Source organism: Sipha flava, unplaced genomic scaffold (assembly GCF_003268045.1).
Source record: "Sipha flava isolate LNK unplaced genomic scaffold, YSA_version1 34_pilon_pilon, whole genome shotgun sequence".
Classification (NCBI taxonomy): Eukaryota; Metazoa; Arthropoda; class Insecta; order Hemiptera; family Aphididae; genus Sipha; species Sipha flava.
This window is the reverse complement of record NW_020273045.1, coordinates 2,776-26,455: the sequence shown is the minus strand read 5'-3', so window position 1 is coordinate 26,455 and position 23,680 is coordinate 2,776. Positions and strand designations below refer to the sequence as shown.

General features: G+C 28.6%; 5 protein-coding genes across 8 annotated transcripts; 2 read left to right on the top strand and 3 right to left on the bottom strand.

Annotated features, from left to right (window-relative positions):
- Nucleotides 1-283: 283 nt before the first annotated feature.
- LOC112687385 (DDB1- and CUL4-associated factor 13) lies at nucleotides 284-2,575 on the bottom strand. The gene is made up of 8 exons (XM_025560053.1): nucleotides 2,385-2,575; nucleotides 1,758-2,140; nucleotides 1,518-1,689; nucleotides 1,236-1,383; nucleotides 1,025-1,178; nucleotides 820-966; nucleotides 478-641; nucleotides 284-406 (listed from the first exon to the last, which is right to left on the bottom strand). Exons 1-8 carry the CDS (start codon nucleotides 2,452-2,454, stop codon nucleotides 319-321), a joined length of 1,326 nt encoding a protein of 441 aa, XP_025415838.1. The 5' UTR covers nucleotides 2,455-2,575; the 3' UTR covers nucleotides 284-318.
- A 110-nt stretch (nucleotides 2,576-2,685) lies between these two features.
- Nucleotides 2,686-5,121, top strand: LOC112687386 (probable actin-related protein 2/3 complex subunit 2). Of its 2 annotated transcripts, XM_025560055.1 has the most exons (7): nucleotides 2,686-2,869; nucleotides 2,942-3,048; nucleotides 3,126-3,219; nucleotides 3,303-3,589; nucleotides 3,646-3,866; nucleotides 4,005-4,209; nucleotides 4,942-5,121. In XM_025560055.1, the coding sequence occupies exons 2-7, from the start codon at nucleotides 2,975-2,977 to the stop codon at nucleotides 4,967-4,969; spliced, it is 909 nt and encodes a 302-aa protein (XP_025415840.1). In that variant the 5' UTR covers nucleotides 2,686-2,869; nucleotides 2,942-2,974; the 3' UTR covers nucleotides 4,970-5,121. The 2 variants fall into 2 exon arrangements, with proteins under 2 accessions (XP_025415840.1, XP_025415839.1); XM_025560054.1 differs by having other exon boundaries at nucleotides 2,686-3,048.
- Nucleotides 5,122-5,291: 170 nt separating this feature from the next.
- LOC112687384 (vacuolar protein sorting-associated protein 11 homolog) lies at nucleotides 5,292-10,788 on the bottom strand. The gene is made up of 17 exons (XM_025560052.1): nucleotides 10,670-10,788; nucleotides 10,011-10,079; nucleotides 9,398-9,571; nucleotides 8,945-9,304; nucleotides 8,787-8,873; nucleotides 8,312-8,469; nucleotides 7,856-8,225; nucleotides 7,644-7,790; nucleotides 7,384-7,572; nucleotides 7,207-7,314; nucleotides 7,040-7,138; nucleotides 6,754-6,980; nucleotides 6,516-6,688; nucleotides 6,232-6,433; nucleotides 6,072-6,167; nucleotides 5,798-5,885; nucleotides 5,292-5,723 (listed from the first exon to the last, which is right to left on the bottom strand). The coding sequence occupies exons 1-17, from the start codon at nucleotides 10,682-10,684 to the stop codon at nucleotides 5,346-5,348; spliced, it is 2,940 nt and encodes a 979-aa protein (XP_025415837.1). The 5' UTR covers nucleotides 10,685-10,788; the 3' UTR covers nucleotides 5,292-5,345.
- A 340-nt stretch (nucleotides 10,789-11,128) lies between these two features.
- Nucleotides 11,129-16,104, top strand: LOC112687411 (protein lin-54 homolog). Of its 3 annotated transcripts, none has more exons than XM_025560103.1 (11): nucleotides 11,129-11,404; nucleotides 11,524-11,716; nucleotides 13,077-13,570; nucleotides 13,627-13,836; nucleotides 13,891-14,037; nucleotides 14,107-14,301; nucleotides 14,381-14,608; nucleotides 14,668-14,802; nucleotides 14,862-15,088; nucleotides 15,153-15,572; nucleotides 15,783-16,104. In XM_025560103.1, the coding sequence occupies exons 2-11, from the start codon at nucleotides 11,704-11,706 to the stop codon at nucleotides 15,964-15,966; spliced, it is 2,253 nt and encodes a 750-aa protein (XP_025415888.1). In that variant the 5' UTR covers nucleotides 11,129-11,404; nucleotides 11,524-11,703; the 3' UTR covers nucleotides 15,967-16,104. The 3 variants fall into 3 exon arrangements, with proteins under 3 accessions (XP_025415888.1, XP_025415885.1, XP_025415887.1); XM_025560100.1 differs by having other exon boundaries at nucleotides 11,130-11,404; nucleotides 14,107-14,319; XM_025560102.1 differs by having other exon boundaries at nucleotides 11,130-11,411; nucleotides 14,107-14,319.
- Nucleotides 16,105-16,265: 161 nt separating this feature from the next.
- On the bottom strand, nucleotides 16,266-19,342 carry LOC112687410 (ribosome biogenesis protein BRX1 homolog). Its single transcript, XM_025560099.1, has 6 exons — nucleotides 19,232-19,342; nucleotides 18,959-19,114; nucleotides 18,774-18,894; nucleotides 18,454-18,714; nucleotides 16,526-16,620; nucleotides 16,266-16,463 (listed from the first exon to the last, which is right to left on the bottom strand). Exons 1-6 carry the CDS (start codon nucleotides 19,340-19,342, stop codon nucleotides 16,287-16,289), a joined length of 921 nt encoding a protein of 306 aa, XP_025415884.1. The 3' UTR covers nucleotides 16,266-16,286.
- Nucleotides 19,343-23,680: the final 4,338 nt, after the last annotated feature.

Genomic DNA, 23,680 nt, shown 5'->3' with positions numbered 1-23,680 from the left:
CTTCATAAAAATATTAGTAACAAAACAAAAACTAATAAATCTGTACTGTACTATTGTTGTTGTGTCTCTAATATTATACACAACAGTTGTTATTATTCGTAACCTTTCAACACCACCATAATACTAATTTCCTCATATATATATATATGTATAAAAAAATTTTAATACAAATAAATCAGTTAAATATCATAACATTGTAATTTGTCTGCCCAATAATTATAATAATTGTAAGAAATGTTGACTTATTTTCATAATTGTATTTATTAACAATTAAAAATGTACAATAAAAACCTTAAAATAAATAAATAAAGAAATACATTAAACAACTTCTGAAATAACATTTTTTTCTTTTTCGGGTATATATGGAATACTATTTTTCTTAGAATGTTTACGAATATTTTCTTCCCTAAAAATAAAAGTAAAAATGATTAATTAATATATATTCACATACATTTTGTATTCATTAAAATAACTTACTTTCTCTTAAGTTTTTTCCTAGATTCCATTTGTTGGGCACGTTCATGATAGATATGTTTAGGTACTTGTCTATGTCTAGCGATTCTTTTCACTTGTGGGTGAGCAGCGAACTTTGTCTTCAATGTTGCATTATATTCCATTGCAGATTTTTCACGTGGTCTCAACTAAAATATGAATTTCATAAATAACTATTGTTGAAATATCAATATAACATTTTGAAAACCATAGAACTCTTTTAACAAAATGAAATAATATAAATATTTAAAATTTTAAGTTCTATCTTAATTGATAAAAGAACATTAAAAACACAAAAAAAACATTTAAATAAACAAAATAACTTACTGTTCCTAATTTTTCTGAAGCATTGGCTTTCCAAATTCTTATATTCATTTCATCAGAAGCACTAAGAATAAATTTGTTGTCCAATGACCAAATGACACTAGTCAGATGCTGCATACGTTTAGTATGATAAATTTCTCTTGAATGACCCTAAATATTAAATATGATATACAACTCAAACTTTATATAACTATTAAATAATAATTACCTGACTGCTTTCAAAAATTCTGACCGATTTGTCATAGCTTCCAGTTACAAATTCTAAACCAGTAGGTGCATAATCTATACAAGTAACAGCAGACACGTGATCTTTATGGACATTAATTGGAGATTTTAAATTCCGCGTATCATAAGAATAACAACTAAAGTCACATACTAGTAAATTAATAATGAATAAATAAATATTTTTAAAAAATTACTTATAATCTTCATTGGCAGCTGTAAACACATATGCTTCCATAGGATTCCAAGCCACTTGGTTGGTTTTGAGTTTCATTACTATTTTTCGCATCGGTTTCACTTCTCTAGTATCGTAAAGGATTATACTACGGTCACTTGCACATGATGCTATAAATATTTACATTTAAATGACATAAGATTTAAAAGAGAAAATATCTTATTTAGAATTATGTAAGTTGACAATATTTCATACTTTTTCTGTTTTAAATATTGAAATATATTAAATAAAAAAAAAATATTACCTAAAATATTAGTGTCAACTTGATTAAATGCTATATGATGTAAGCTATCAACACCCCATTGTAAAGTTGAAGTTGGTTGACTACGAGTAATGTCCCATAGTTGAACTACATCACCACATGTTGCAAATACTTTACTGTCAAGCCACTGACAACTTATACCATATAAAACAGACTGACATTTGCATTGTTAGAAAGACTGCCACAGATCATAATACAATTTGTATGATATATTTTACGTACTTGAGATATGAATGTATGCGATGGTAAGTCAAGTTCTTCTGTATTCCAAACTTTAACAGTAGAATCATCGCCAACACTATAGAGTCTTGAACCATCAAAGTTGAAACACAAACCACGAACAAAACGTTCGTGGCCATTGACACTGCTTATACATTTTTTAGAAGCTAAATTCCAAAGCCGTACCTCTCCATCATAGGAACCACTAGATATTGTGGACAATGATTTGGGATGTTTGGCCATACAGAAGATACCATCACGATGTCCGTCCAAGTTCCCAATAAAAGGTTTGGCAAACACTCGTTCTAATTTTACGGCATTAAGAGCACGCACATACTCACGTGACGATTGAAAGGGGTGAAGATTTGGATCATAATTTCGAGGCACTGAAAACCAAGTGAAATCATTTAATAAGTGGACGAAAGGGAAAAATCAAAATCGATTGTTTGACGACGAATGTACACTCCTGTTTGCAGTGCAGATCGATCGATCAGTATGACGGTTATCGATGATCGGTTCCGGTTAGAATGTCGACGAACAGGCGAACTCCGGTTAGTAATTATTATGAATGTGCGTTTCGGAAATCCGTCCGCGACCGCCGAGACGGTACGAACGTTCCTACATGCTTACCCTTCTGAATGTCTCGTTTGGTTTCGCGCAGGTAATCGTCGGGATTGCGACTCAGTAGCTTGACTTTCATGGTGACTATCCCGGACGGTCCGAGCGCAATGGAAATTTTTTTTCAACGTTGTTTACGATGGTCCCGTAACGGCGTACACGAGGGACTCGGTCGTCGCTGCGTTTTATCAAGGATGTGCGAAGGCGCGTTATCGTTCACGTGCGAGTACACGGCTACCACAACGACGCGTTCCTACCGACCAGCTGGACGCACTGTCCGTCCGGCCCCGGCGTTATCTTCCGGAACCAAGGGACCAGATATCGTTTATTATAATGTGGGACTCGTCGTGTTCGCTTACCATTCCGTCGACCGCCTGTAACGCGTCGCCGTCCGTATGAACGAATAATCGTTTTAAATACGTTAGTCATCAGCACCGCAGCGCGCAGTAGGAATCAAATTGGTCTTCGGTTGAACTTCTCATTTCCACGCCGCGCAGGTACGTACTTTTCGGGTTACAGAGTTCCGATCCGCTTCTCATCGTCGTTGAACGTTTTCAATGCCCGTTTAGTCGTCTCGTGACCTCGGCCAACACACTGCAACCATGATATTACTGGAGACCAACAATCGCGTTGTTGAAGAGTCCGTCACCGTAAGGATTAAGAACGCGCTGGCCGGGTACGTCCGACACATATATCCCGTTCCCTTGTTACCTTTATATTTACGTGCCGCTTTCTCTGTTTCTTTTTCCGCAGAAACAAATCGGAAAACACCAACATTTACATTTCGGACTACGCTGGAGTTCTGTTCCACATTTCAAACCTGGAAGGTCAAAAGAACATGCTGCGGGTGAGTGATGGCCTTTTGTTAGGCGGCACAATACGTCTTCTTCTGTAGGCTAAACAGCTGCCATTTGTCTGTGTTATATATAGGTGAGCATAGCTTTGAAATTCTATGCTGAACTTCAAGAACACGGTGCATCAGAGTTATTAAACCGTGTGTACGGTGCATATGTTACCGAACCGGAATCGGGTTTTAATTTTTCTTTGCTCATTAACCTAGAAAAAATACCTGACGATTGGGAATTATTAGTTAAGAAAATTGGTCAGTTGAAACGTAATTGTTTTGCATCAGTATTTGAAAAGTATTTTGACTTCCAAGAAAAAGGCGAGGAAGGCCATAAAAGAGCTGTGATTAATTACAGAGAAGATGAGACTATGTGAGTAATCTTCAGGCCTTATATTATTAGATATTTATCTAAATTGTTACTTTTAGGTATGTGGAAGCTAAAGCAGATCGCGTAACTGTTGTATTCAGCACAGTATTCAGGGATAGTGATGACATAGTTTTAGGTAAAGTCTTTATGCAAGAACTAAGAGAAGGCAGACGAGCTAGTCAAACTTCTCCTCAAGTATTATTTTCGCACAAAGAACCACCCCTTGAATTACAAGACACTAATGCTCGTGTTGGTGATGAAGTAGGATATATAACATTTGGTAAGAATAAAACTTTTATTCTTTATTGTGTTAAAACAAAAATTAATAATTTTATGAATTTTTAACATTTTTGTATATATCTTTTTTTTTTTTAATATATTTTATTTTTAATTAAGATTATAATTTCATTTATTTTAGTGCTATTCCCAAGACATACTAACCGTGCAGCTCGTGAAAATACTATTGATTTGATTCATATGTTCCGTGACTATCTACATTATCATATCAAGTGCACCAAAGCATATATACATTCCTGTATGCGAGCTAAAACTACTGATTTCATTAAAGTGCTCAACAGAGCTAGACCAGAATCAAAAAAGTCTAATGAAAAGAAAACTATTAGGTAAGCTATTACACTTATTCATTTGAGTTTTGACATCTGAAAGTAAGCAGTTTTTTTGTTTAGTTATAATTTTACAGTGTACTTCCAACTAAGAATATTTATTTCTGTTTTTCCAGTTCATTTAAAATAAGTAATTCCATCTACCATCATTGCACTAAACAAATATCTTGTTTTTATATTTTCTTCAAATACCCTGTGGTTAAAACTATATATTCTAAATTTGATTTCTTTGACTTACTTCATTATTCTTCTTTGATTATTTAAAATATCCTTTAAAAAAAAAAAAATAAAAATGTATGATTGTTTATTGTTTAGATAAATTTTATATTACAGTTTATGTAACACAATTTATTAAATATCATACATTTATTTTTATTATTAAATTTGTATAAACTATTATGATGTCTATAAATTGTAATGGTCATAATATAATATTATTAAATATATTTTACATAGTAAAATATGTAGATTTAATAATGGCTTAATTTCATTTATCACTTAAATATTTTTGTTTTATGTTCATTTTAGTATATGATTGATTACAATTCTTACAAATTAATAGTTTCATACTTATGAACATATTTTTATATGACAGCTGTCAGTTAACATATACCAAATAATGATGTCTTTTATTCCATGGTTATAGAAAATTAAATAACTTTATGTACATTTAGATATTATTACATGTAGTATAAAATCATTTGAAAAAATAATTAATTTTAAATGTTTCAGTGGCAGATCATTCATTCGAAGGGATTGAATTTAATATTTTACATATTAAAATACTGTATATTATTAATAAATAATACATGAATTAATCTTAAATAAATCTGAACTACATGCTAGCATTCATTTTTAGTCTAGTATTTATAATGTTGTTAGCTAATCCAACTAATCATTGTTTTAAAGTTATTAATAGTAAAAATTATGTTATGTATTCATCATTTAAAATATTTTTATTTAATTTTTTTAATATTTATTATTATATATATATATATTTATGTATTATTATTTTTTTTTTTTTTTTTAGTTGGAACAATAGTATTTCATTTATTTAAATTTAAATTACAATAATAAATTATTTATTAATTAGTTATTACTTATTGTTATAATATTTGACTAAAGTATTCATATGGTTAAGGATCATTTGCAAAAGGATTTTTGCTCTCATCGTAATCATTTTTAAATGGATTTTTGCTCTCCTTGTAATCATTTTTAAATGGATTATTACTGTCGTATTCCATATCATCATCATCATCATCTTCATCAAATGGATTTATACTTGTTTTAACAGCTAATTTTGGACTCAGTCTTGGTGGAGTGTGTACAATTGGAACTATTGCTTTAGGTGCTGATAGTTCAGGAGATACAAATATTGACTTGGCTAGTTGGTTTTCAGCTGCAGTTAAATTATCAAAAAGGCATCGACCAAAATACTCAGAAATCAAAGAAAAACTATCGGTGGATCGTTCTAACTGACTGTGAAATACTTCATTATGATCCTTCATCTGACCCTGAACATAAAAAAAATGTATTTAACACATATTTGAACTATGTACATACCAATTTGTAGTTTTGTTCAATTTACCTGAGTCCTGATGATATCCATTATTTGCTTATTGTTCTGAGTACAGGCTGGACAATCATCATCGCTTTCTGAAAAAGCTTGAAAACAGCTGAAATCAAAATTAATAATGTCAATATTAAAACAGATAGGAAAAATAGAAAACCACCAAATTAGGTTAGGTCAGTTACTTTTTAGGTAACTTAATTTTGATTTAAATAAAACTGAAGATAAAAGATAAACTGGTTATAGTTGCATAAACATACATGTATCTTAATTCATATATGGTTTCACTTACTGTTGATGATATGAATGTTGGCACATAAAATGTACACTGGGAAGCTCTAATTGATTATTGCAAGCGCTACAACGTAAACCTTGGAAGACAACCGCACTAAAAAGTGATTAAATTTTTATTTTAAAATACAATATTTTTAATTATTAATAAGTTTACAGACCAATTTTTTAATTTTTGTATTGTTTGCTGAATATTTTCTGTATCTTTCTGATACTTATCAACTGTTTCTTTTTCTTTTTCAAGGGTTTTCTTTTCAGCACCAAACAAACTTGACAGGTACGCTCTAACATGACCAATATTAATGGTTTTAGATTTAACCAATGAGGTAATGGTAAAATGAGCTGACAAAAGATTTTTTCTTTCTAATAACAATTAAATATTGTTAACATTTTAGTAACTTCAAAAATAAGAAGTTTGAAGATGATTTAAAACATCAATACATACCAATCTCTTTTAATATTTCTTCCAACATAAGAGGAGGAAAATTTTCATCTATCATTGCTGTATTAAATATGGATACCCATAATTTTGGTTCCACATTTCCATATCCTCTACAACAATTTATCGCGCTAGTATAATCATTCAAGGATAAATAATAGCGAATCAATTTAGTGTACCTGAAATGTAATGAAATTGGTTAATGATGTAAAAGAAAATATGCTGCTCATAAATTTTTATTAACTGTTTATTATGTTCAAAGATGTAGACTATGGCTGCTTTGAATTCAAAAGAAATAGCTAAAATTAAAACTTGATAATGATCACATATTTTATTATCAACAGATTGTAGAATATTGATAATTTTTTTTTCAATTGTGATGCGTCTTTCTTGATTATTTTCATTTTTCCATACTATCAAACAATGTTCAATGTATGTATTCAATAATGATGTAGACCACTTGTTAAGAAACTAAAACAAATGTGTACATTTAATATTTTTTTATACATACATTATAAATTATTATTTACATTTTCAAAATGATCCAAAAAATTGACTAAACACTCGGAGTCATCCAACAATAAATAAATGAAATCTTCTGGTTGAGCTGAATGATCTAACAGATCTACCTTAAATAATTATTATAATTTTATATTTTTTATAAACTTCATTATTTTAAGATTAATTAAGCATTTACATTGGCTGTAGTGTAACAAGTAGTACACAGTTTCTTTAAGAAATTTACTGTATCCTTAGGAACATTTTCTATGAAGACATTAATATATTGTTTAATTATCTGTACTGACTATAATAAAAAATAAGTATAATTAGTAAAATAAAGTCATATTATTTATTGCTAATAAAAATATAACACCTGTTCAATTGAAAGTTTTTCAATATAATCTAAAGCAGCAGTATACTTGTGGCAATCTTCCAGTAATATTTTAATATATAAAGAATGTCTACTATGTTTCTCAGCTAACGCAAGTGCATTCTCAGGTGACGATTGTCTACAAACTTTTATAGCAACATCCACATCAAAATCAATGTTTTCATCTTTGGTCTATAATAACACAACAATTAATAGTTATTCTGTATGGTTTTATTGCTTTATAAAATATTGTTATAAATTACTATAATAAATTCTTGAAGTTTGTCTACACTGTTTAATTTTGAATAACAGTTGAACAATAAAGTAGTATGGTCTTTATTTGCACTACCTGATTTATGTAAAGCATGTAAGTATGTAGTTAAACTTTCTATGTATTGAGAATCTAGGAACTAAAAAAATAAGTTGTATTAAAAATAGTCAAGATATAATTTATGATCCGAATGAACTACATTACTTTTTTTATGACATAAGACGGTTCGAGTTTTCCTATAGTTTTAATATATTGTTCTACAGCACCACTGTGGTCGCCTTTGGCATATAAATGGTCACCATATTGACGGAATATATCAATCAAAGCTTGAGAATCAAATTGCTGACACTTGGCCATACGTACAGCAACATCATACAAATTTTTCTTAAATAATACAGTTAATTTTGATTGCAAATCTTTTTCTATCAACTGTGATAAATTTCCTCTGGATGTTAAGACATATAACGATCCCCACTCAGGTAAAACTGATAATATTTCACGTATGGTAGTAGTAAAAACTATAAATTTATTTTGAATATCTAACACAGTGATTGACACGGACTCAATTTCATCACTAGAAAAATTATTTGTAAATTATAGTAATTAACAAACCATTACCTAGTCGACCACAAATAAGTATGTATATTTGATAAATCTTACAGATTTTTTGTGGTAGTTGAGACTGTAATAGTATTAGAAGATTTTTCTTTATCTTTAGATACAATAATTAAATAACTTCGAAACCATTGAAGAATCATTTTTTGACCACCAACAACATAACATGGTCCACGGCTATCAACTGTATAACAATAAATAGCCTAAAATAAAAATAAATTAAAATTTAATGTAATTCAATTTATCATTAAACACCAGCAGTTCCCAAACTTTGAGGCATGCAGTTGAGTCTAGTAGGGAAACATAAAGCAGATATTTATATTGTAAATGGCACTGTCATATATTTACTTTTAGATAGACAATAATTTTCTTATATTTAAATAATAAAAAATGTTTTATTGAGAGATGCAATTATATTTTTTTTTTTTTTTTGTTTTAGGGGTGTGTGATCCAAACGAGTTTGGAAACCGCTGCACTAAGCAATACTTAAAGATAATTCAAATAATTTAAAATGTCTTACATCTTCTTTTGCAATCATAAAATGACTATCAGGTCCATTTACTAACACTGAACATTTGAAATCGCATCCAACGGCATCTAAAACTGTCTAAAAGTAACAAAACTATTTAAACTATAATAAATACTATTACTTATAATCAATAGCAATAATAACGCTACCATTGGACAGGAGTCTTTAGAAGAGACATTAAACTGTTGAACAGATGAAGCAGTAGAAACAAAAAGATACCATTGATCCTTGTTCACAGACTTGAAACCCATACCAGTTATTTCTTGATCCAATTCTTTTAACATCTTCGGTTTAGAATTTCTATCTCTGGATAAATCACCTTTATAAAGTACAATACAGCCATCTACAAATCCTACAGCCATTAACAAACGATTTTCAGCTGCACATAATGTGGTAAGTTTTTCAGATTTTGGAAGTTTTGTGGAACGGACACATATTGGATTACTTTGTCGATCTCTTCGTTCCAAGTCCCAAACTTTGAGAATTGCATTGGTATCTGGTTCATCTTTCTTAAATAATTATGAATAAAATTGTTAGGTTTAAGATTTAAACATAATAATACATTATAGTATTATGAATTGAGAATATTAATAAATATTTACCCCTATTGTAATTAAAAAACTACTATATTGTAGTTGCGTGGAAATAAGTACATTTAATTGATAGGCTCGAAATGTAGTAACTTGAAATGAACGTGTGATTAAGTGTACAAGGCCATCATCATCACATATGACTAAATGACCATTTCCGCTACTCGTAGTTGATATTTTAGAGCTCTGAATAAGTAAAAAATAATATATATTAAATACATTTATTTGTATTAATAATTTATAGTTAATGAAATTTTGTATTCTATTTAGTTTGAAATAATATTAAATTACTAAAGAGTGAACTATTGAGTATTTTCATTTGTTTATGAAAAGAAATTGAGAGATAATAGTTACTCGCTTGCTATAATATTATAAATATAAAATGTTCACAATAATCATAAAACCTAGGAAATTACCCTGGTAAAATACTTTTATTGAGAATTTCATTGTTATCATTAATTAACATAAACAAATAATTTAATCAGTCTTGAAATGTAATATTTCTTTAAACTTTAATTTTAAATTATTAAATAATTTAATTTTAATCTGGGATTAAATGAAATATTTTAAAAACAAACTAAATACTTAAACTACAGATTGTAAATTATTAAATTATTATACATACACCAATAGTTTGAGATATTTTTCTTGAATCTGCATTATGATTGATATCAAAAAAATTAAATCTTCGCCACTGAAATATAATAATGATTTAGGTTCATATTATTATAAATCATTAAAAATTAAATATGTTAAAATGAAATATAATTAAAGTAAGAAATAAAAATACCATTTATTGTTAAATATTCATTATCTAAACAAGGTTAGGTTAGGTAACATGTCATAATTATTGTAGTTAATTTAGTTGATTATAGTTTTATAAAACAACTAAGATGTAAATCTAATAAAGCCATTAGCTCGATAATAAATTGAATTCTAATTTAGTTTAGGATTTGGTAGTAGTTCTATAAGAAATACCCATGTCATTCATAGTATAAAATTAATAATTTTAAGTTTATATTAACTTAAAAAATAAATAACATTTAATTATTTCTTGCAATTTTTTATTAAATAAGAATTTATATATTATTCAATTGATTAATATGATAAATATTAAGTTTCATTATAAGAAAATAAATATTACTTAAAATAATTAAATTAAGTAATATATTTAAAGTACAATGAAAGTTGACTGTAATATTATTTAATTTAAAAATAAGTGTGCTCATGCAATAAATAACCATTCCAGAATATTAAAATTAATACTGAAGTAAAAAAACTCACTTCTAAAAAAGACATTATTGTTTTATACTTATAGGCTCATGAGGAACTCAATACTTAAAACATATAAACAAGGGTAACAACAAATTATTATTATAACAGAAAACGAATATTATAACTAAATAATTAAATTAAAAAAAATAATAATTATAATATGATCAGGATATCAAGAATAGTGATAATAATGAATAAGAGTATTTATAATAACAAATAACAATTAATGGAGATGAACAATCATTAATAATGCATACATTTCAATAAGATTATAATTTTATAAGAAAAAAAATTGACAAAAATATCTATGTCATTACTGAATATTCTATATTGTCAACTTTAATCATCACAGAACTATCGTGATAACGTTATCACCACTAAGGACCGGGCGTTGGCGGTAACTATTATTTAAGTAGCTAATTATCAACACACGACCGCAGTTGCGGTTTACATGCGAATGTAATCAAAGGTAACCATTAACCGCAAGCCAAGTTGACTTTTGAATTTTGAAAAAAAAGTTCACTCCGAACACTCGAGATCATGGAGTCCAAGTTGTGTTCGCTCGATTAAAAAGCCCGCAATCTTCGGATCCAAAAGCGACTTTATTTTGGGCGTTGATTGTATCAGCAGAACGTATTACACAACGCGAATTATCGTTGCGTTCGCGACCGTTCCAATCGAGCGCCCATTTTCTGTGGATTTGTTGTTGTTATCGAATGCCCACGTATCGGACGAACGCGATTGGTCAGTGGTAAAAATTTTTTGAAAATCAAATATGGTGTTGCAACGCTCCAAAAACGCGCAATTTTCATTAATCACCGTCCATCAAATATGGTCTGTATTCGTGCTGCAATCGTTTTCAGGGATTCTTCAGAAGTCGAGCGGAATGCGGATGCAATCCACTCGGTGCTGACCAACGATCAGTAATTGCCAGCTCGGGGCGTGACCGTCGATCCGAAGGGAACGCGCCGTCAATTCCGGGACTGGTAGCCCTGCACCATCGAACAAAACCTAAGGTTTTACGTCCTGTCCTAAGGCTCAACATGTCCAACGCAGGTTTGTAAAATAAATGCAGTTGTATGTCGTGAAAGGAATGCGTTTTGAAGAATGTCTTATGCAGTTCTAACTGTTAGTCCTCCGTCCATGATTATGCTATGTCGAATATCTGTACGATATCACTTCATACAATATTTTCCAAAGGATAATTGCTTATCCAAATCCATTATGTCTTACATCTTTAACTGAGCAGTTATGTGTATACTATTTAACAATCTGATTAGCTGCTGAACACTTGTACAATATTTGTTTCGATAATCATCAATAGTCTGATATATGATTACTAAATGTCTTAACTCCTATTTATAAACAACATATTGTTTGTTATTATGAAAATATTTATTTGTATCAAATAAATTAAAAGATTTTTAAAATGTAATTATTATTTTGTAATACAAAATTCAATTTAATTAACAAAATATATTTTTATCTTGATTTATCAACCTATTTTAAAAAGTAATTCAGACTATAAACTCATACTCTACAATTATATTATTTTTAATTTTCTCTCTGAATAAAATTAGTTTTGTTAGTTTAGTATGTTTTGTTTTTATTATATAGTTTCATTAATGAAATGAATATAAATCTTATTATACACTTTTAGTTCACATAAAAAATATATAAAACTATATTTAGTAGATCTTGGTATATTTAAAACTAATTAATGTAAGTAATTAATAATATATATTTTTAAGTTACATAAATGTTGAAATTGATTCTATGGTTATCTTAGTATAATTATAAATTATTTCAAGCAAATTCTTTTGTTTACTTTAATGCATCACCTAGTATTAATATTATATATAAATATATGTGTTAAGCTTTTATATTTATTAACATTTAAATAATTATTTATTATAGAAATTAATATGATATAACTGATTTATTCTTAAATTACATAATATACTTTTATATAAATATAATACTAAATAATAATATTATATAAATATAATAAACTACCATATTCATTTTTAACTCTATAAAGTAACTGATTTTATGGAATTTTTAAAAGAATAATTTTTTACTAATATATAATAGTTTTGACCTCGAAAATTATTGAAAATTTTCTTTTAGATTCTAGAGGTCATTCACCTCATACATTCAGTAAATTGGTAATATATATATATAGGAAATATATAATTAAATAAATATTTTCACATAATTGTAGTAATTTTTTTTCTAAACTTTAATACTAGCAATCATAACAATTAAAGTTTTATAAATATTTGTGTTAAAACATTAAATGATAAACTGGTTGATTTCCATACTTTTATATCATTTGTGTATTTTATTGGCTATTCTACAGTATATTTGTGTAATATGTAAATTATAACTCATAATATCTAAATTTCTTTTCTAGATTTTGATAGTCAAGACTTAGGTGGTGGTTCAAGTTTAGACAGTGATTACTTAACAATGTTAAGTTCTTCTGACAAATTAATGTCAGGTGAATTTGAAGCTCTTGAACGACTTCAAGCTGAGTTAGATTTATTTGATGATCCAAATCGAACTGAAGAAATTGTAGAGCAAATGGACGTAGAAAATCATCTAGATTTGATCGAAGAAGAAGTTTGTAGCGATACAGGTGATGCTATTGCTAGTGAAGATTTAGGAAAGATAAAAGAAGAAATAATTGAAAGAGTAGATGATAATCAAGATAATATTTCTATTAAAGAAAACAATGAAACACAGATTTTAGAACAAATTAAAGTTGAACCTGTGGAAGAAGAAGTTATTACTTTAAAACAACCTCAGGCTAATTTACAATCTGAGATTGTTACTGTTTCTAGTGCAAGTGGAACTAAAAGAAGTGCACCAATAAGTTCACAAGGAAGTCAACAATCAAAAAAATCTGTAAGATTACCTTAATAAATTAATATTAATTATTATTACTTTTTTTTTGTTTTCAGTTACTTACTAAAGTTATGGTTAATTCAATTCCAAGTACAAGTACTGGAAGAAATACTCAACAAATTGTATTAAATGTTCCAATCGGACAACGTCCACAGTTAGGTTCTACTAGGACTATTACGCTATCTCAAGCACGACAAATGGGTTTACTTGCTCCAGGCTGTCGACTTCAGCCTGTGGCTTCTAGTACTAACACTACACAAAATAAAGTATGTATTGAAGAAAAATTATGTTATAAATATTATATATGAAATTAATTACAGAATATGGTTGTTAATAAAATTTCGGGAACCATAAAAAAAGGAACTAGTTCTGTGAAATCATCTGGGCCTACTAAAATTTTACCAGCACCAACTCTAATAACCACTAAAAATCCAATGATACAACAACAAAAGATATTTATTCGACAAGTAATAATAAATAATAAAAATATTCTGTATTATAATTTATAATCATATATTGAATAATTTTATTTTTAGGGTAGTATTTTTAAGCAAGGTACATTAGTGTCTACTAGCAATGGTTCAAATCAGGTTATACGATTACCTTCATCAATGGTTGGACAATCATCACAAGTGTCAACTATTCAGCATATACGATTGCCAACTGTTAATGCAACAAATGTTGCTGGTTTACAACAAGTTAGAATGCCAGTAACCTCAGGAATACAACAAGTACTACCAAATAAACAAGTATTACCATTCAAATTATATTTTATTTGAACTAAATTAAAATTAATTTTATTTATATTAGGTTCAATATATACGACTTGTACCCACAACGGCCACTAGTAGTTTAGCTTCATCAACAGTTTCTGTTGTTACTACTACAACTGTTACAGCATCTACTAAACCACAAATAGTCACTTTATCAACTTCTACACCAAAATCAAATGTCAAAACAACTATAACTAAAACTTCTACTTCTAATACTCAACAGCCAGTAACAAATCATATTAAAGTTTTTTCTACTTCATCTCATGTAAAAGTTTTACTATATTCTAAACTTTTTTATTTTTAATTATTTAATTTTTCTTATAGACTGTGACTACTAGTCAACAAAGACCAATATTGCCTGCTAGTAAACCTAGTACCAGTTCATCTATGGAATCAAAAAAATCAAGTAGTTCTAACACTCCAATTCCATCTGTGAACCCTACTACAAGTTTGAAACAAGTATGTTTGAAGATTTTATTATCCAAACTTTGTTCATAAAATTGTAATAAATATTTTAGGTTTCCGTTCCAAAAATTACAGTGAAAGAAGATGTTATTGAAGATATTACTCCCCTTAGAAAAGAAATGAAAAATGAAATTAATTTGATCAATCCAATTGTACCAAAGATTGGTAGGCCTTCATCTTCTACTGCATCTGGGTTATCTGAAACAAAACCCAAATTATCAAATGATGTAAACAAGACAAAAAAACCTTGTAACTGTACTAGATCACAATGCCTTAAACTGTAGGTTCAATTTTTTTATGTTTATGGAGTTATAATATTCATTGTTTGTTTCATATTGTTTAAGATACTGTGACTGTTTTGCAAATGGTGAATTTTGTTATCAGTGCAATTGTAATTCATGTTTTAACAATATGGAACATGAAGAAGATAGAGCACAGGCTATTCGTTCAGTATTAGATAGAAATCCAAATGCATTTAGACCGAAAATAAAAAGCTTTGTGGGTCAAGCTGAACGACAACATACCAAAGGATGCAATTGTAAAAGATCTGGTTGCCTAAAGAATTATTGTGAATGCTTTGAAGCTCGTATAGCATGTTCACAAAATTGTAAATGTGTTGGGTGTCGGAATGTTGATGATGATTCACATACCTCATTTGGTGACCATTCAGGAACATTAATGGTAGAAAATTTAAAATCTAGAACGAAATCTGCTAATTTTGTTACATCATTTGGTAGCATGCAAGCTGCAAATGATATACCAAGGTATTTATTGTATTACTTAACTATTAAAATGTTTTTCTATTCCAAATAGTGGATTCATGATTTTAATAAATAAATATTTTAATAGTAACTTCAAGAATAAAAAATCTGCATATTTATTATCGATATTCTAGTTTATATTTCATTTTTTAAGAATATAATTTATGATTATTGGGTTATTTTAAATATTTATTTAAGTAACATTTTTTTCAGTCAACCATTCAAATTTTTTACAACCGATGTAGTACAAGCTACATGTCGGTGTCTTTTAGCTCGTGGTATGGAGGCTAAAAAATTAAACGCTGGCGCTGAAGAATGTCAACGTATAATTATTGAAGAATTTGGACAATGTCTTGTCAAAATCATGGACCTGGCGTCTGAAAAGTCATTTTTATAGTCTATAAATTTTATATAGTAAAATGTAGAGTATTTATATTTAATTTAAAATTATTTTAAACCGTATTCAAACATTGTATTTCGTTTGTATATATTTGCTCACTTATAATTTTAATTATATTTTTGTGTTGGATATGAATTCTGTATAATTGATATACATATTTTTTTTATTGTGTGTGTGTGTGTGTGTGTGTGTATAAGGTTATCAATGTTTTTATTTTCAAATTTTATCGACTTGTGTGTTTATTTTACTTGTAAACAAATTTCTTAAAATAATTTATTACATTCGTAATATAGAAATTATAATTGAACATTGAAAGTTTATTTGTTTCGTATTAATAATTTTTTAGCTTTTTCTTTAATGCTGCCGTCCTTGAAAATCTCATTTTCTGGTTTGACGCGGAATGGTGCAAGTAATTCCTTGGTCTTCTTTGCTTTACGTTGGATTTTATTATTTGTATACTTATCTTTTTTACTATCTCTCAATAATCGTCTTGTCTAAAAAGAAAAAGAAAAATATTTATTTTCCGAGTTATATTTATTTTTAATTTGGACAATACTTTTGCAGGAGTAACATAAAATGGATTTTCCCAAAGGGTTTCACCGCAAAAACTTCCTTTGAAAATACGAATTGGTTGCAACACAAATCTTGGTCCTAAAATAAAATTACATTACTGAAGAGTAATTTGAAAAATATTAAATTTATCTGATATTAATCATATCAACCCATGGGCATAACTTGGAAATTTTTAGGGGGAGGGAGCAAAAATATAATTAAAAATCAACAAGTCTATGTCACCTTACATTACTGGTTTGTAAATATATGTTAACATTACCTTTTTTTATATTAACATTAGGTGATTAATATTACCAGGGGCGTCATTTCAACTTTTGAAAGAGTAGGGCAACTAATTAAATTTGTATAATATTACCAAAAGGTTTGTCAAATTAAAATAAATTGTATTTTTTTTCATTTTCATAATCAAACAAAATTGTAAAGTAAGTATTTACAAAAAAAGGGACCCATTTTACCAATTTAAATTATAACTAGGGGTCCGTGACTTCACACTAATTGGAACCACTACTATAGAACATATATACTGGCCCGTATTTAAAACTTTTACGCCCCCAGAGATATAAATTATGCCCCCCCCCCCCCCCAAAAAATAAATAATAATAATATAACACTTATTATTTCGTCCATAATCAAGAATCTTTAATATAACTTATAAATGAAAATTGTTTAATACTTTTTTTAATTAACAAATTATAATATAATAAAACATACAATATTTTTTTAATTTACACATTTTAACATAATAAAACATACTATTTTTTAGGTACATGATTTTTAAAATTAATTTTGTTAAAATATTTTGCCTACCCGTAGCCCCCTCCTAAATACCGGCCTGTATATATATGTACATATTAAGTAAATTTAGTTATACTAAGCAAATCACAACATAATACTGTGAATTACTTAGAACAAGATGCATCCATAATTTAAGCATAAAAATAGTTACATAAACGAGCGTAATATTTATTTATGTCTGTAAACTTAGAAATAAAATAATAATTTCTCTATGAATCTTAAATCTATATTTACAATGGAGAGTCAATTTTTGTTCTATTTAAAAGAAAATTATCACATAAATAATTTGAAGTAACTTTTTTATTTTTCATAAACAATAAATTTAAAAATTATAAGTATTTTTGTATGGATATGAAAAATTATTAAAGTAAACACAAAAAATTTAAAAGCTATATTATGGATGTTCTTTTGTTAAAAAAAAAAAACCTTTACTATGAATTTACACTGAACAGTTTTTTCCCATTTAATATAGTTTCTCTGTTTAAAAATTAACATGATTATTTTATTCATAGATGTACCGTTACAAATGTCTTGCATAAATATATATATCCATATTGTCTTTGGTCTATAGGTACATTAGAAACAAATACAACTGAATGCTACTGAACACATTTTTGCTAAATATTTGACCTCAACATTTACATTGTTCGCTTAGACATCAGTATGCTGAACAAGCACTATTGGCCAAATGCTGTTTTTACAGAACAGTGGCTTCTTTAATCAGACCGCCCTTTGGGAGAAGGCAAACTAACATATTCGTTCGTATTCAGGCTATAATATAAACATACCATAAGGAGAATCCCTAATGTTGTTAATTTTTGAGTACGATATTCTTTTAAGACTACACTTAATAAAAGAACATACTATATTAAAACTAGACTGATCCTGAAAATATTCATAACTAAAAAAAATTATCTACAAAATATAATATAATAATTACTGTTTTAGTCATTAATGTTAATATATAAATCATTTTTGGAAGTAAGAAAAACAATCTAAATAAATAACTGAATTTACAGACCAAATAATTTGATTGATCTGACATAAATTAATTGAATCATTCAAATAATAAAAAAATATTATGTTTACGTGCTATTTAATATTGTACATGTTTACCTATTTCAGCTATTGCACCATTTTCATCCAATATTTGATAGTTTCTAAACCATATTCTATTATCCAATACAGAAAAATTTAATACATTATCAACAAATGGTTGACTTTTGGGATGATGATTAGGCACGCCAAAAATTTGAACAAACATCTCTCTCAACAATGAATATTGTGGATGCTCATCAAACGAATGGTCAAACGACAATATTGGACGAGATCCTTTCAAGCAATTTCCAGTTAATTTCAGTTCGGCACTCGTAAATACTAAAATAACAGTCAATGATTAGAAATAATTGAAATAACATTATACTTGGATTACTTACTACTCTCTACGTTAAACTTGATACTCGGACCATTTGGAGAATTTGAAAACCACATATACAAATCTCTTTGAAGTCTACCATCAAACAAAATGCACTTATTACAATGTACCATTTTGCACATCTAGAGATAATAATGAAATAAGTTACAAACCGATATATAAGGTGATGTTTTAAATTAAATGTACCTCATTCACTACAAAGAGGTTTTCTTTGCGTTCCATTTTGTTGGCTGCTTTAGCGTGGGGCAACATTTTGATAATATCTTTCATCAAATGGCGATGCTGAAAGCTTATTCCACGAGTGGCAAAAACTAGAACCCGTTCTCTGTTTATCCATTTGGCCTGTAGAGAAACGATAAAATCAACAGTTATCAAAACGTTCGGAACTGAAACGAAACACATATAATGAAACATTCATATTTGCCGATTCCGAGATACAGAAATTACGGCAATAATCACCTTTTTTGCGATCGGCTCGTCGGATTGTCGCACGCGAGGCAAGACCACTTGAGTTTCTTCGATAGTGGCCTCTTCGGACTTCTGCTTCCTCTTTAAACCTTTCTTTCCCATCGTCTGCACGATAACACGAACGTAAGAACAAGAAGCTCAAATAACGTTCCCGCACAGCACGAAAATCAACGTCTGGTGTTCAGACAACGGAATTTTGGAGTGATGCGAACACGTGCACGGCCAAACAATATAATCAGTTACGCATCTGAGTGATAATGAAAATGGTGTTCCCGTTATCACTCGCCGTCTCTGTACCAACATGACATTGCTGTGCTTATGCCAGTACTTATCTATTCAACCGATCGTGGGCGAAAGATGTTTTATTTAAATTGTATTTGTATTTTTTAACTTGTATTTTGAATCAAAGGCGAAACTATAGGCATTTTTACGTCCGGGGAAAATATTAAAAATACACCCTGACATTGACCAAGAATCGAATACCCTTCCTCACAATTTTTATTCTAATACTATTAGAATACATATTTATTCTCATTAGTGGCGTGTGCAGGAATTTAGTATGAGGGGATGTCATAAATAAAAATGTATTATTTTCGAATTTTATTCTTTATTATTATAAAAAAAAAAAAAAAAAAAGAAATTCAATCAAGACGGAAGTTCATTCTTCTGGCTTTTACACTAAATTCATCAATTAATTGTTCTATGTATAATGAAATGTCTCAATGTAACTGTTAACCCTATAAGTACAAACCATGTATATATATATTACCTTTAACCAGTAGTATAATGGTATATATATTTATGGGTATACGCACTAAAAAAAATATGGATATTAATCCTAAAATAAATTTTCTTGCTTCGCTTGATAATTTTTTTCTCTCGATACGTTCGAAAAAATGTAATTAATCCTTTGAAACTACATGTTTATAACTTCTATTCAGACTATAAAATATAACACCACAAGATGTACATTTGTAACGCGTTATAAATTGCATGATGCAGATTTAAGGACCATGTACTGAATGTCTACACTCCATACTACACAGTTAACAAAATACATTAAACACAGCGTACACTGTAATCTTCAACAGTTGAATATTTCAATGAGTTTCATGGTTCATAAAATTTTTTCTAATGAAATATTAAATTATTATTAGTTTTTTTGTTTTTGAATTATTTTAGAAGCGTATACCCGTAAAATAATATTTTACATTAGGTATACGCCGAAAATCGAAAATCTGTTGATATGTATACACCGTGTACCCGCGTATACGTATTAATACACCTCTGCCTTTAACGATATTTTCCGTTTATAATTCTCATAACTAGGCTTAGGGACTTATAGCTCTAAAAATATACAAATATGCATGCAAACATGCTTCTAAAATCATTAACATATGCATTTATATGCATTAAAAAGAAAATTACCACATAGTACACAAAATAAAACGTGTACATCGGATGTAAATGTATATATTTAAACTCCAAAACAAAACTTTGTAGTCAGCTACTCGTAGACGGTTGTATTTTCGGCATTACTCAATTTTACAAAATATACCCGTACGACGTTTAACGTATGATTCGACGTTGCGTGGTTAGCAAAAACAACGACGGATAATAATCGACTGAACTAAATAAATAATCTATTATTCTATATCGATTATTATCTTTATCAAAATTCGGTCGATATCCAGCGGGTTACGATCGATACGGGTTTATAGTATTATTTATACTTGCACAAAAATTATAACCAGATATGAAAGGTAATTTGAATATAGCATATTACTGAAAATATTAAGTTCTTTTAGTACATTTTTTTCTTCGATCGTTTGAAATTTGTATATATATAGTTATATATACCTATATATAATTTTTAATTTGAAATTTGAAAAATTTGTCAATATATGCAAAATAAGCATAACAATTTTAAAATATGCACTCTCCTGCGAAATCTATCAAATATGCAAAAATATGCACATTCAAATTTTGGATCTGATATTATGGCACCGAGAAACGAATTTACTTCGCACTCTGTTACATTTAACAATAATTAAAAAAAGCATGCAAATTCTAGAAGTCCCTAAGCCTACTCATAACTTATAACTTATAAATAAAGCAATCATATTCGTTGTACCTACAACTAAGGACATGGTATCAATTGAAAAGTATCGATACTTTTACTTGGTATCGAATCGAATAAAAATACCGGTATGAGTATCGAAACGAAAGGATCGATATAAGTAAATATCGAAAGAAAAGTAATGATTCTTTTACTTCCGTCGTATAGTCGTATCGAATCGAATTAAAATAATGATAAGAGTAAAAATATAAAAACGACCGATACGAATAATCGTTCCGGAAACCTATTGACGCTATTCTATTGTGGACTGTGGTTTCTGGTCCGTGGAAATCCTTATATATATAAAAGAACAGGCCTTTTTTTATATACCCATTTTGTGACGACGCTATTTAACTTTTTTCAAATTTTTTTTCACAGAATTGTTCCAAATACCTTCATAAGTGTCATCACGTTACGCAATTTTCAAAATTTTGATTTTAAAGGGTTGAAATCGATAAAAATAATTTTTACATGTAATTTGTATATCTATATTCATATAATAATAACAATAGCAGTTGAACGATTACGGTTGCTATGACTTATATAGAATTATATGGAAAACCGCGTTATTTTGACAACCACAAATAACCGAGCTGACTCAATAAACTCGCTAATAATTAGTGGATTTCAAGCACTAGAAATGAATTACTTTTCTATCGATACAGTATTTAATAGAGAAGAATCGGTAAATTTTCCTATCGAGTTTTTAAATTCACAAACGCCATTTGGTATACCTTCTCATAAAATATCACTGAAGGAGTTCCAATCATTTTACTGAAAAATTTGAATTCTTCTAGATTATGTATTGGGACTAGGCTCCAAGTAACTTCGTAACTTCTCTTACAAAAAATATCATTAAAGCTGAACATTTGACCGGATGTGCTAAGGGAGAAAAAATATTTTTACTGAAAATATCATTATACCCCAACGATTTTCCAGTTAATTTTAGAAGAGTTCAATTTCCAAAAAAAGTCTGGCAATGACAATAAACAAAGCCCAAGGTCAGACTTTAACTTACTGTGGTGTAGATTTGGAAAATAACTGTTTTTCACATCGATAATTGTATGTGGCATTGTCTAGAGTTGGAAGACCTGACCATTTATACCTTTATGTACCACTAAATAAAACTCAGAATGTGATATATCAAAAGGTTTTGACTTAAGCCATATTAGAATTGAGCAACTACCTAGAGTCAATTGTAAATATTATTATTATTTTTTTTGTTTTGTTTATAATTCAGCTACTACTATTATTTAGCTTTTGATAGCATTAAATAAAATACATTTTTTTTCTTTAAAACACAAAAATGTGTGTTGATTTAAAAATTTCATTTTGAGAAAGCAAAAACTACACACGGGCGAAGCCGGGTAATTCAGCTAGTAACAATATAATCGAAAAGAGTATAGACTATAGTGTGATGACTGATTTATGTAAACAAATCCACTACCACGCGCGCAAACCATTTTACTAGAAAATAATTATTGTACGATACCATTCGAGTATTTTGATTCTTGAACCGATATGGCGGTTAGTAATTGGTTCAATACTGTTCATTCGATACCAATATTTTCTTATCGATATAAATATCGAAACCATGGTATCGTAAGAAAAGCTTCGATACATAATTGGTATCGGTAGTATTGCAACAATCATAATCACATGGTCTCTTCCGTAAATTGTTGTTTTTTCGTGGACGCCGATAGTATGATTATGTTTGCTGTGATGTTTCAAACATCGTGTCTCCTCGTCAACCAATCTTGTTGTCCAACAATGTCTCATAGCGGCCCATCTATAGGTCAGTGACTAAGTGTACCTTTTAACCAGTAGAAGAGGAACAAGGACGAAACGTCACACATGGTATGCCAGAACTTGAGTCCTATTCCCTCTACACCCGATTTTACAAATTTTTTACTTCTTCAACGACTAAAATTTCAAATCTTCAGCATAATGACAACTTGAAATAATATATGTAAATATTAAACTTTATAATCCATTTAAAATAAAAAAATAAATATATATATTTGTTATACCATACAAGGTAAAAATACCATTAAATAATTTTATATCCTCCTTGAACCATGAACAGCAATTATTGATCAATAATCTTTTTCAGAAATGCTCCTGTGAAGAGTGTTCTTGATACAGTGATTTAGCATTTGGCAATTAGTGGTGTATTAAGTAGCCAGAGTGATCCAGCAGTAGCTATTATATTGAATTTAAATATTATTATTTGATTATTAAATGAGAGTAATAATACAAAGATTATAAATTTATTTAAATTAAATAAATTATTATATTAGATTTTTATAATATTTTAAATA

What these genes read in the sequence shown, in the direction of transcription:
- LOC112687385 (XM_025560053.1), bottom strand. Translation starts at nt 2,454, where the DNA reads ATGAAAGTCAAGCTACTGAGTCGCAATCCCGACGATTACCTGCGCGAA. An exon ending in GCTGCCAATGAAGATTATAA is followed by an intron (nt 1,179 to 1,235) that starts GTAATTTTTTAA and finishes ATGTGACTTTAG; the next exon opens with TTGTTATTCTTATGATACGC. An exon ending in CTTCAGAAAAATTAGGAACA is followed by an intron (nt 642 to 819) that starts GTAAGTTATTTT and finishes TTCATATTTTAG; the next exon opens with TTGAGACCACGTGAAAAATC.
- LOC112687386 (XM_025560055.1), top strand. Translation starts at nt 2,975, where the DNA reads ATGATATTACTGGAGACCAACAATCGCGTTGTTGAAGAGTCCGTCACC. An exon ending in GTCAAAAGAACATGCTGCGG is followed by an intron (nt 3,220 to 3,302) that starts GTGAGTGATGGC and finishes TGTTATATATAG; the next exon opens with GTGAGCATAGCTTTGAAATT. An exon ending in AGTAGGATATATAACATTTG is followed by an intron (nt 3,867 to 4,004) that starts GTAAGAATAAAA and finishes CATTTATTTTAG; the next exon opens with TGCTATTCCCAAGACATACT.
- LOC112687384 (XM_025560052.1), bottom strand. An exon ending in AAAAACTTTCAATTGAACAG is followed by an intron (nt 7,315 to 7,383) that starts GTGTTATATTTT and finishes TTTTTATTATAG; the next exon opens with TCAGTACAGATAATTAAACA. An exon ending in ATACAAAAATTAAAAAATTG is followed by an intron (nt 6,168 to 6,231) that starts GTCTGTAAACTT and finishes ATCACTTTTTAG; the next exon opens with TGCGGTTGTCTTCCAAGGTT.
- LOC112687411 (XM_025560100.1), top strand. An exon ending in AAGTACTACCAAATAAACAA is followed by an intron (nt 14,320 to 14,380) that starts GTATTACCATTC and finishes TATTTATATTAG; the next exon opens with GTTCAATATATACGACTTGT. An exon ending in TTTTTTCTACTTCATCTCAT is followed by an intron (nt 14,609 to 14,667) that starts GTAAAAGTTTTA and finishes TTTTTCTTATAG; the next exon opens with ACTGTGACTACTAGTCAACA.
- LOC112687410 (XM_025560099.1), bottom strand. Translation starts at nt 19,342, where the DNA reads ATGGGAAAGAAAGGTTTAAAGAGGAAGCAGAAGTCCGAAGAGGCCACT. An exon ending in ACGAGCCGATCGCAAAAAAG is followed by an intron (nt 19,115 to 19,231) that starts GTGATTATTGCC and finishes GTTTCTCTACAG; the next exon opens with GCCAAATGGATAAACAGAGA. An exon ending in TGGTGCAATAGCTGAAATAG is followed by an intron (nt 16,621 to 18,453) that starts GTAAACATGTAC and finishes ATTTTATTTTAG; the next exon opens with GACCAAGATTTGTGTTGCAA.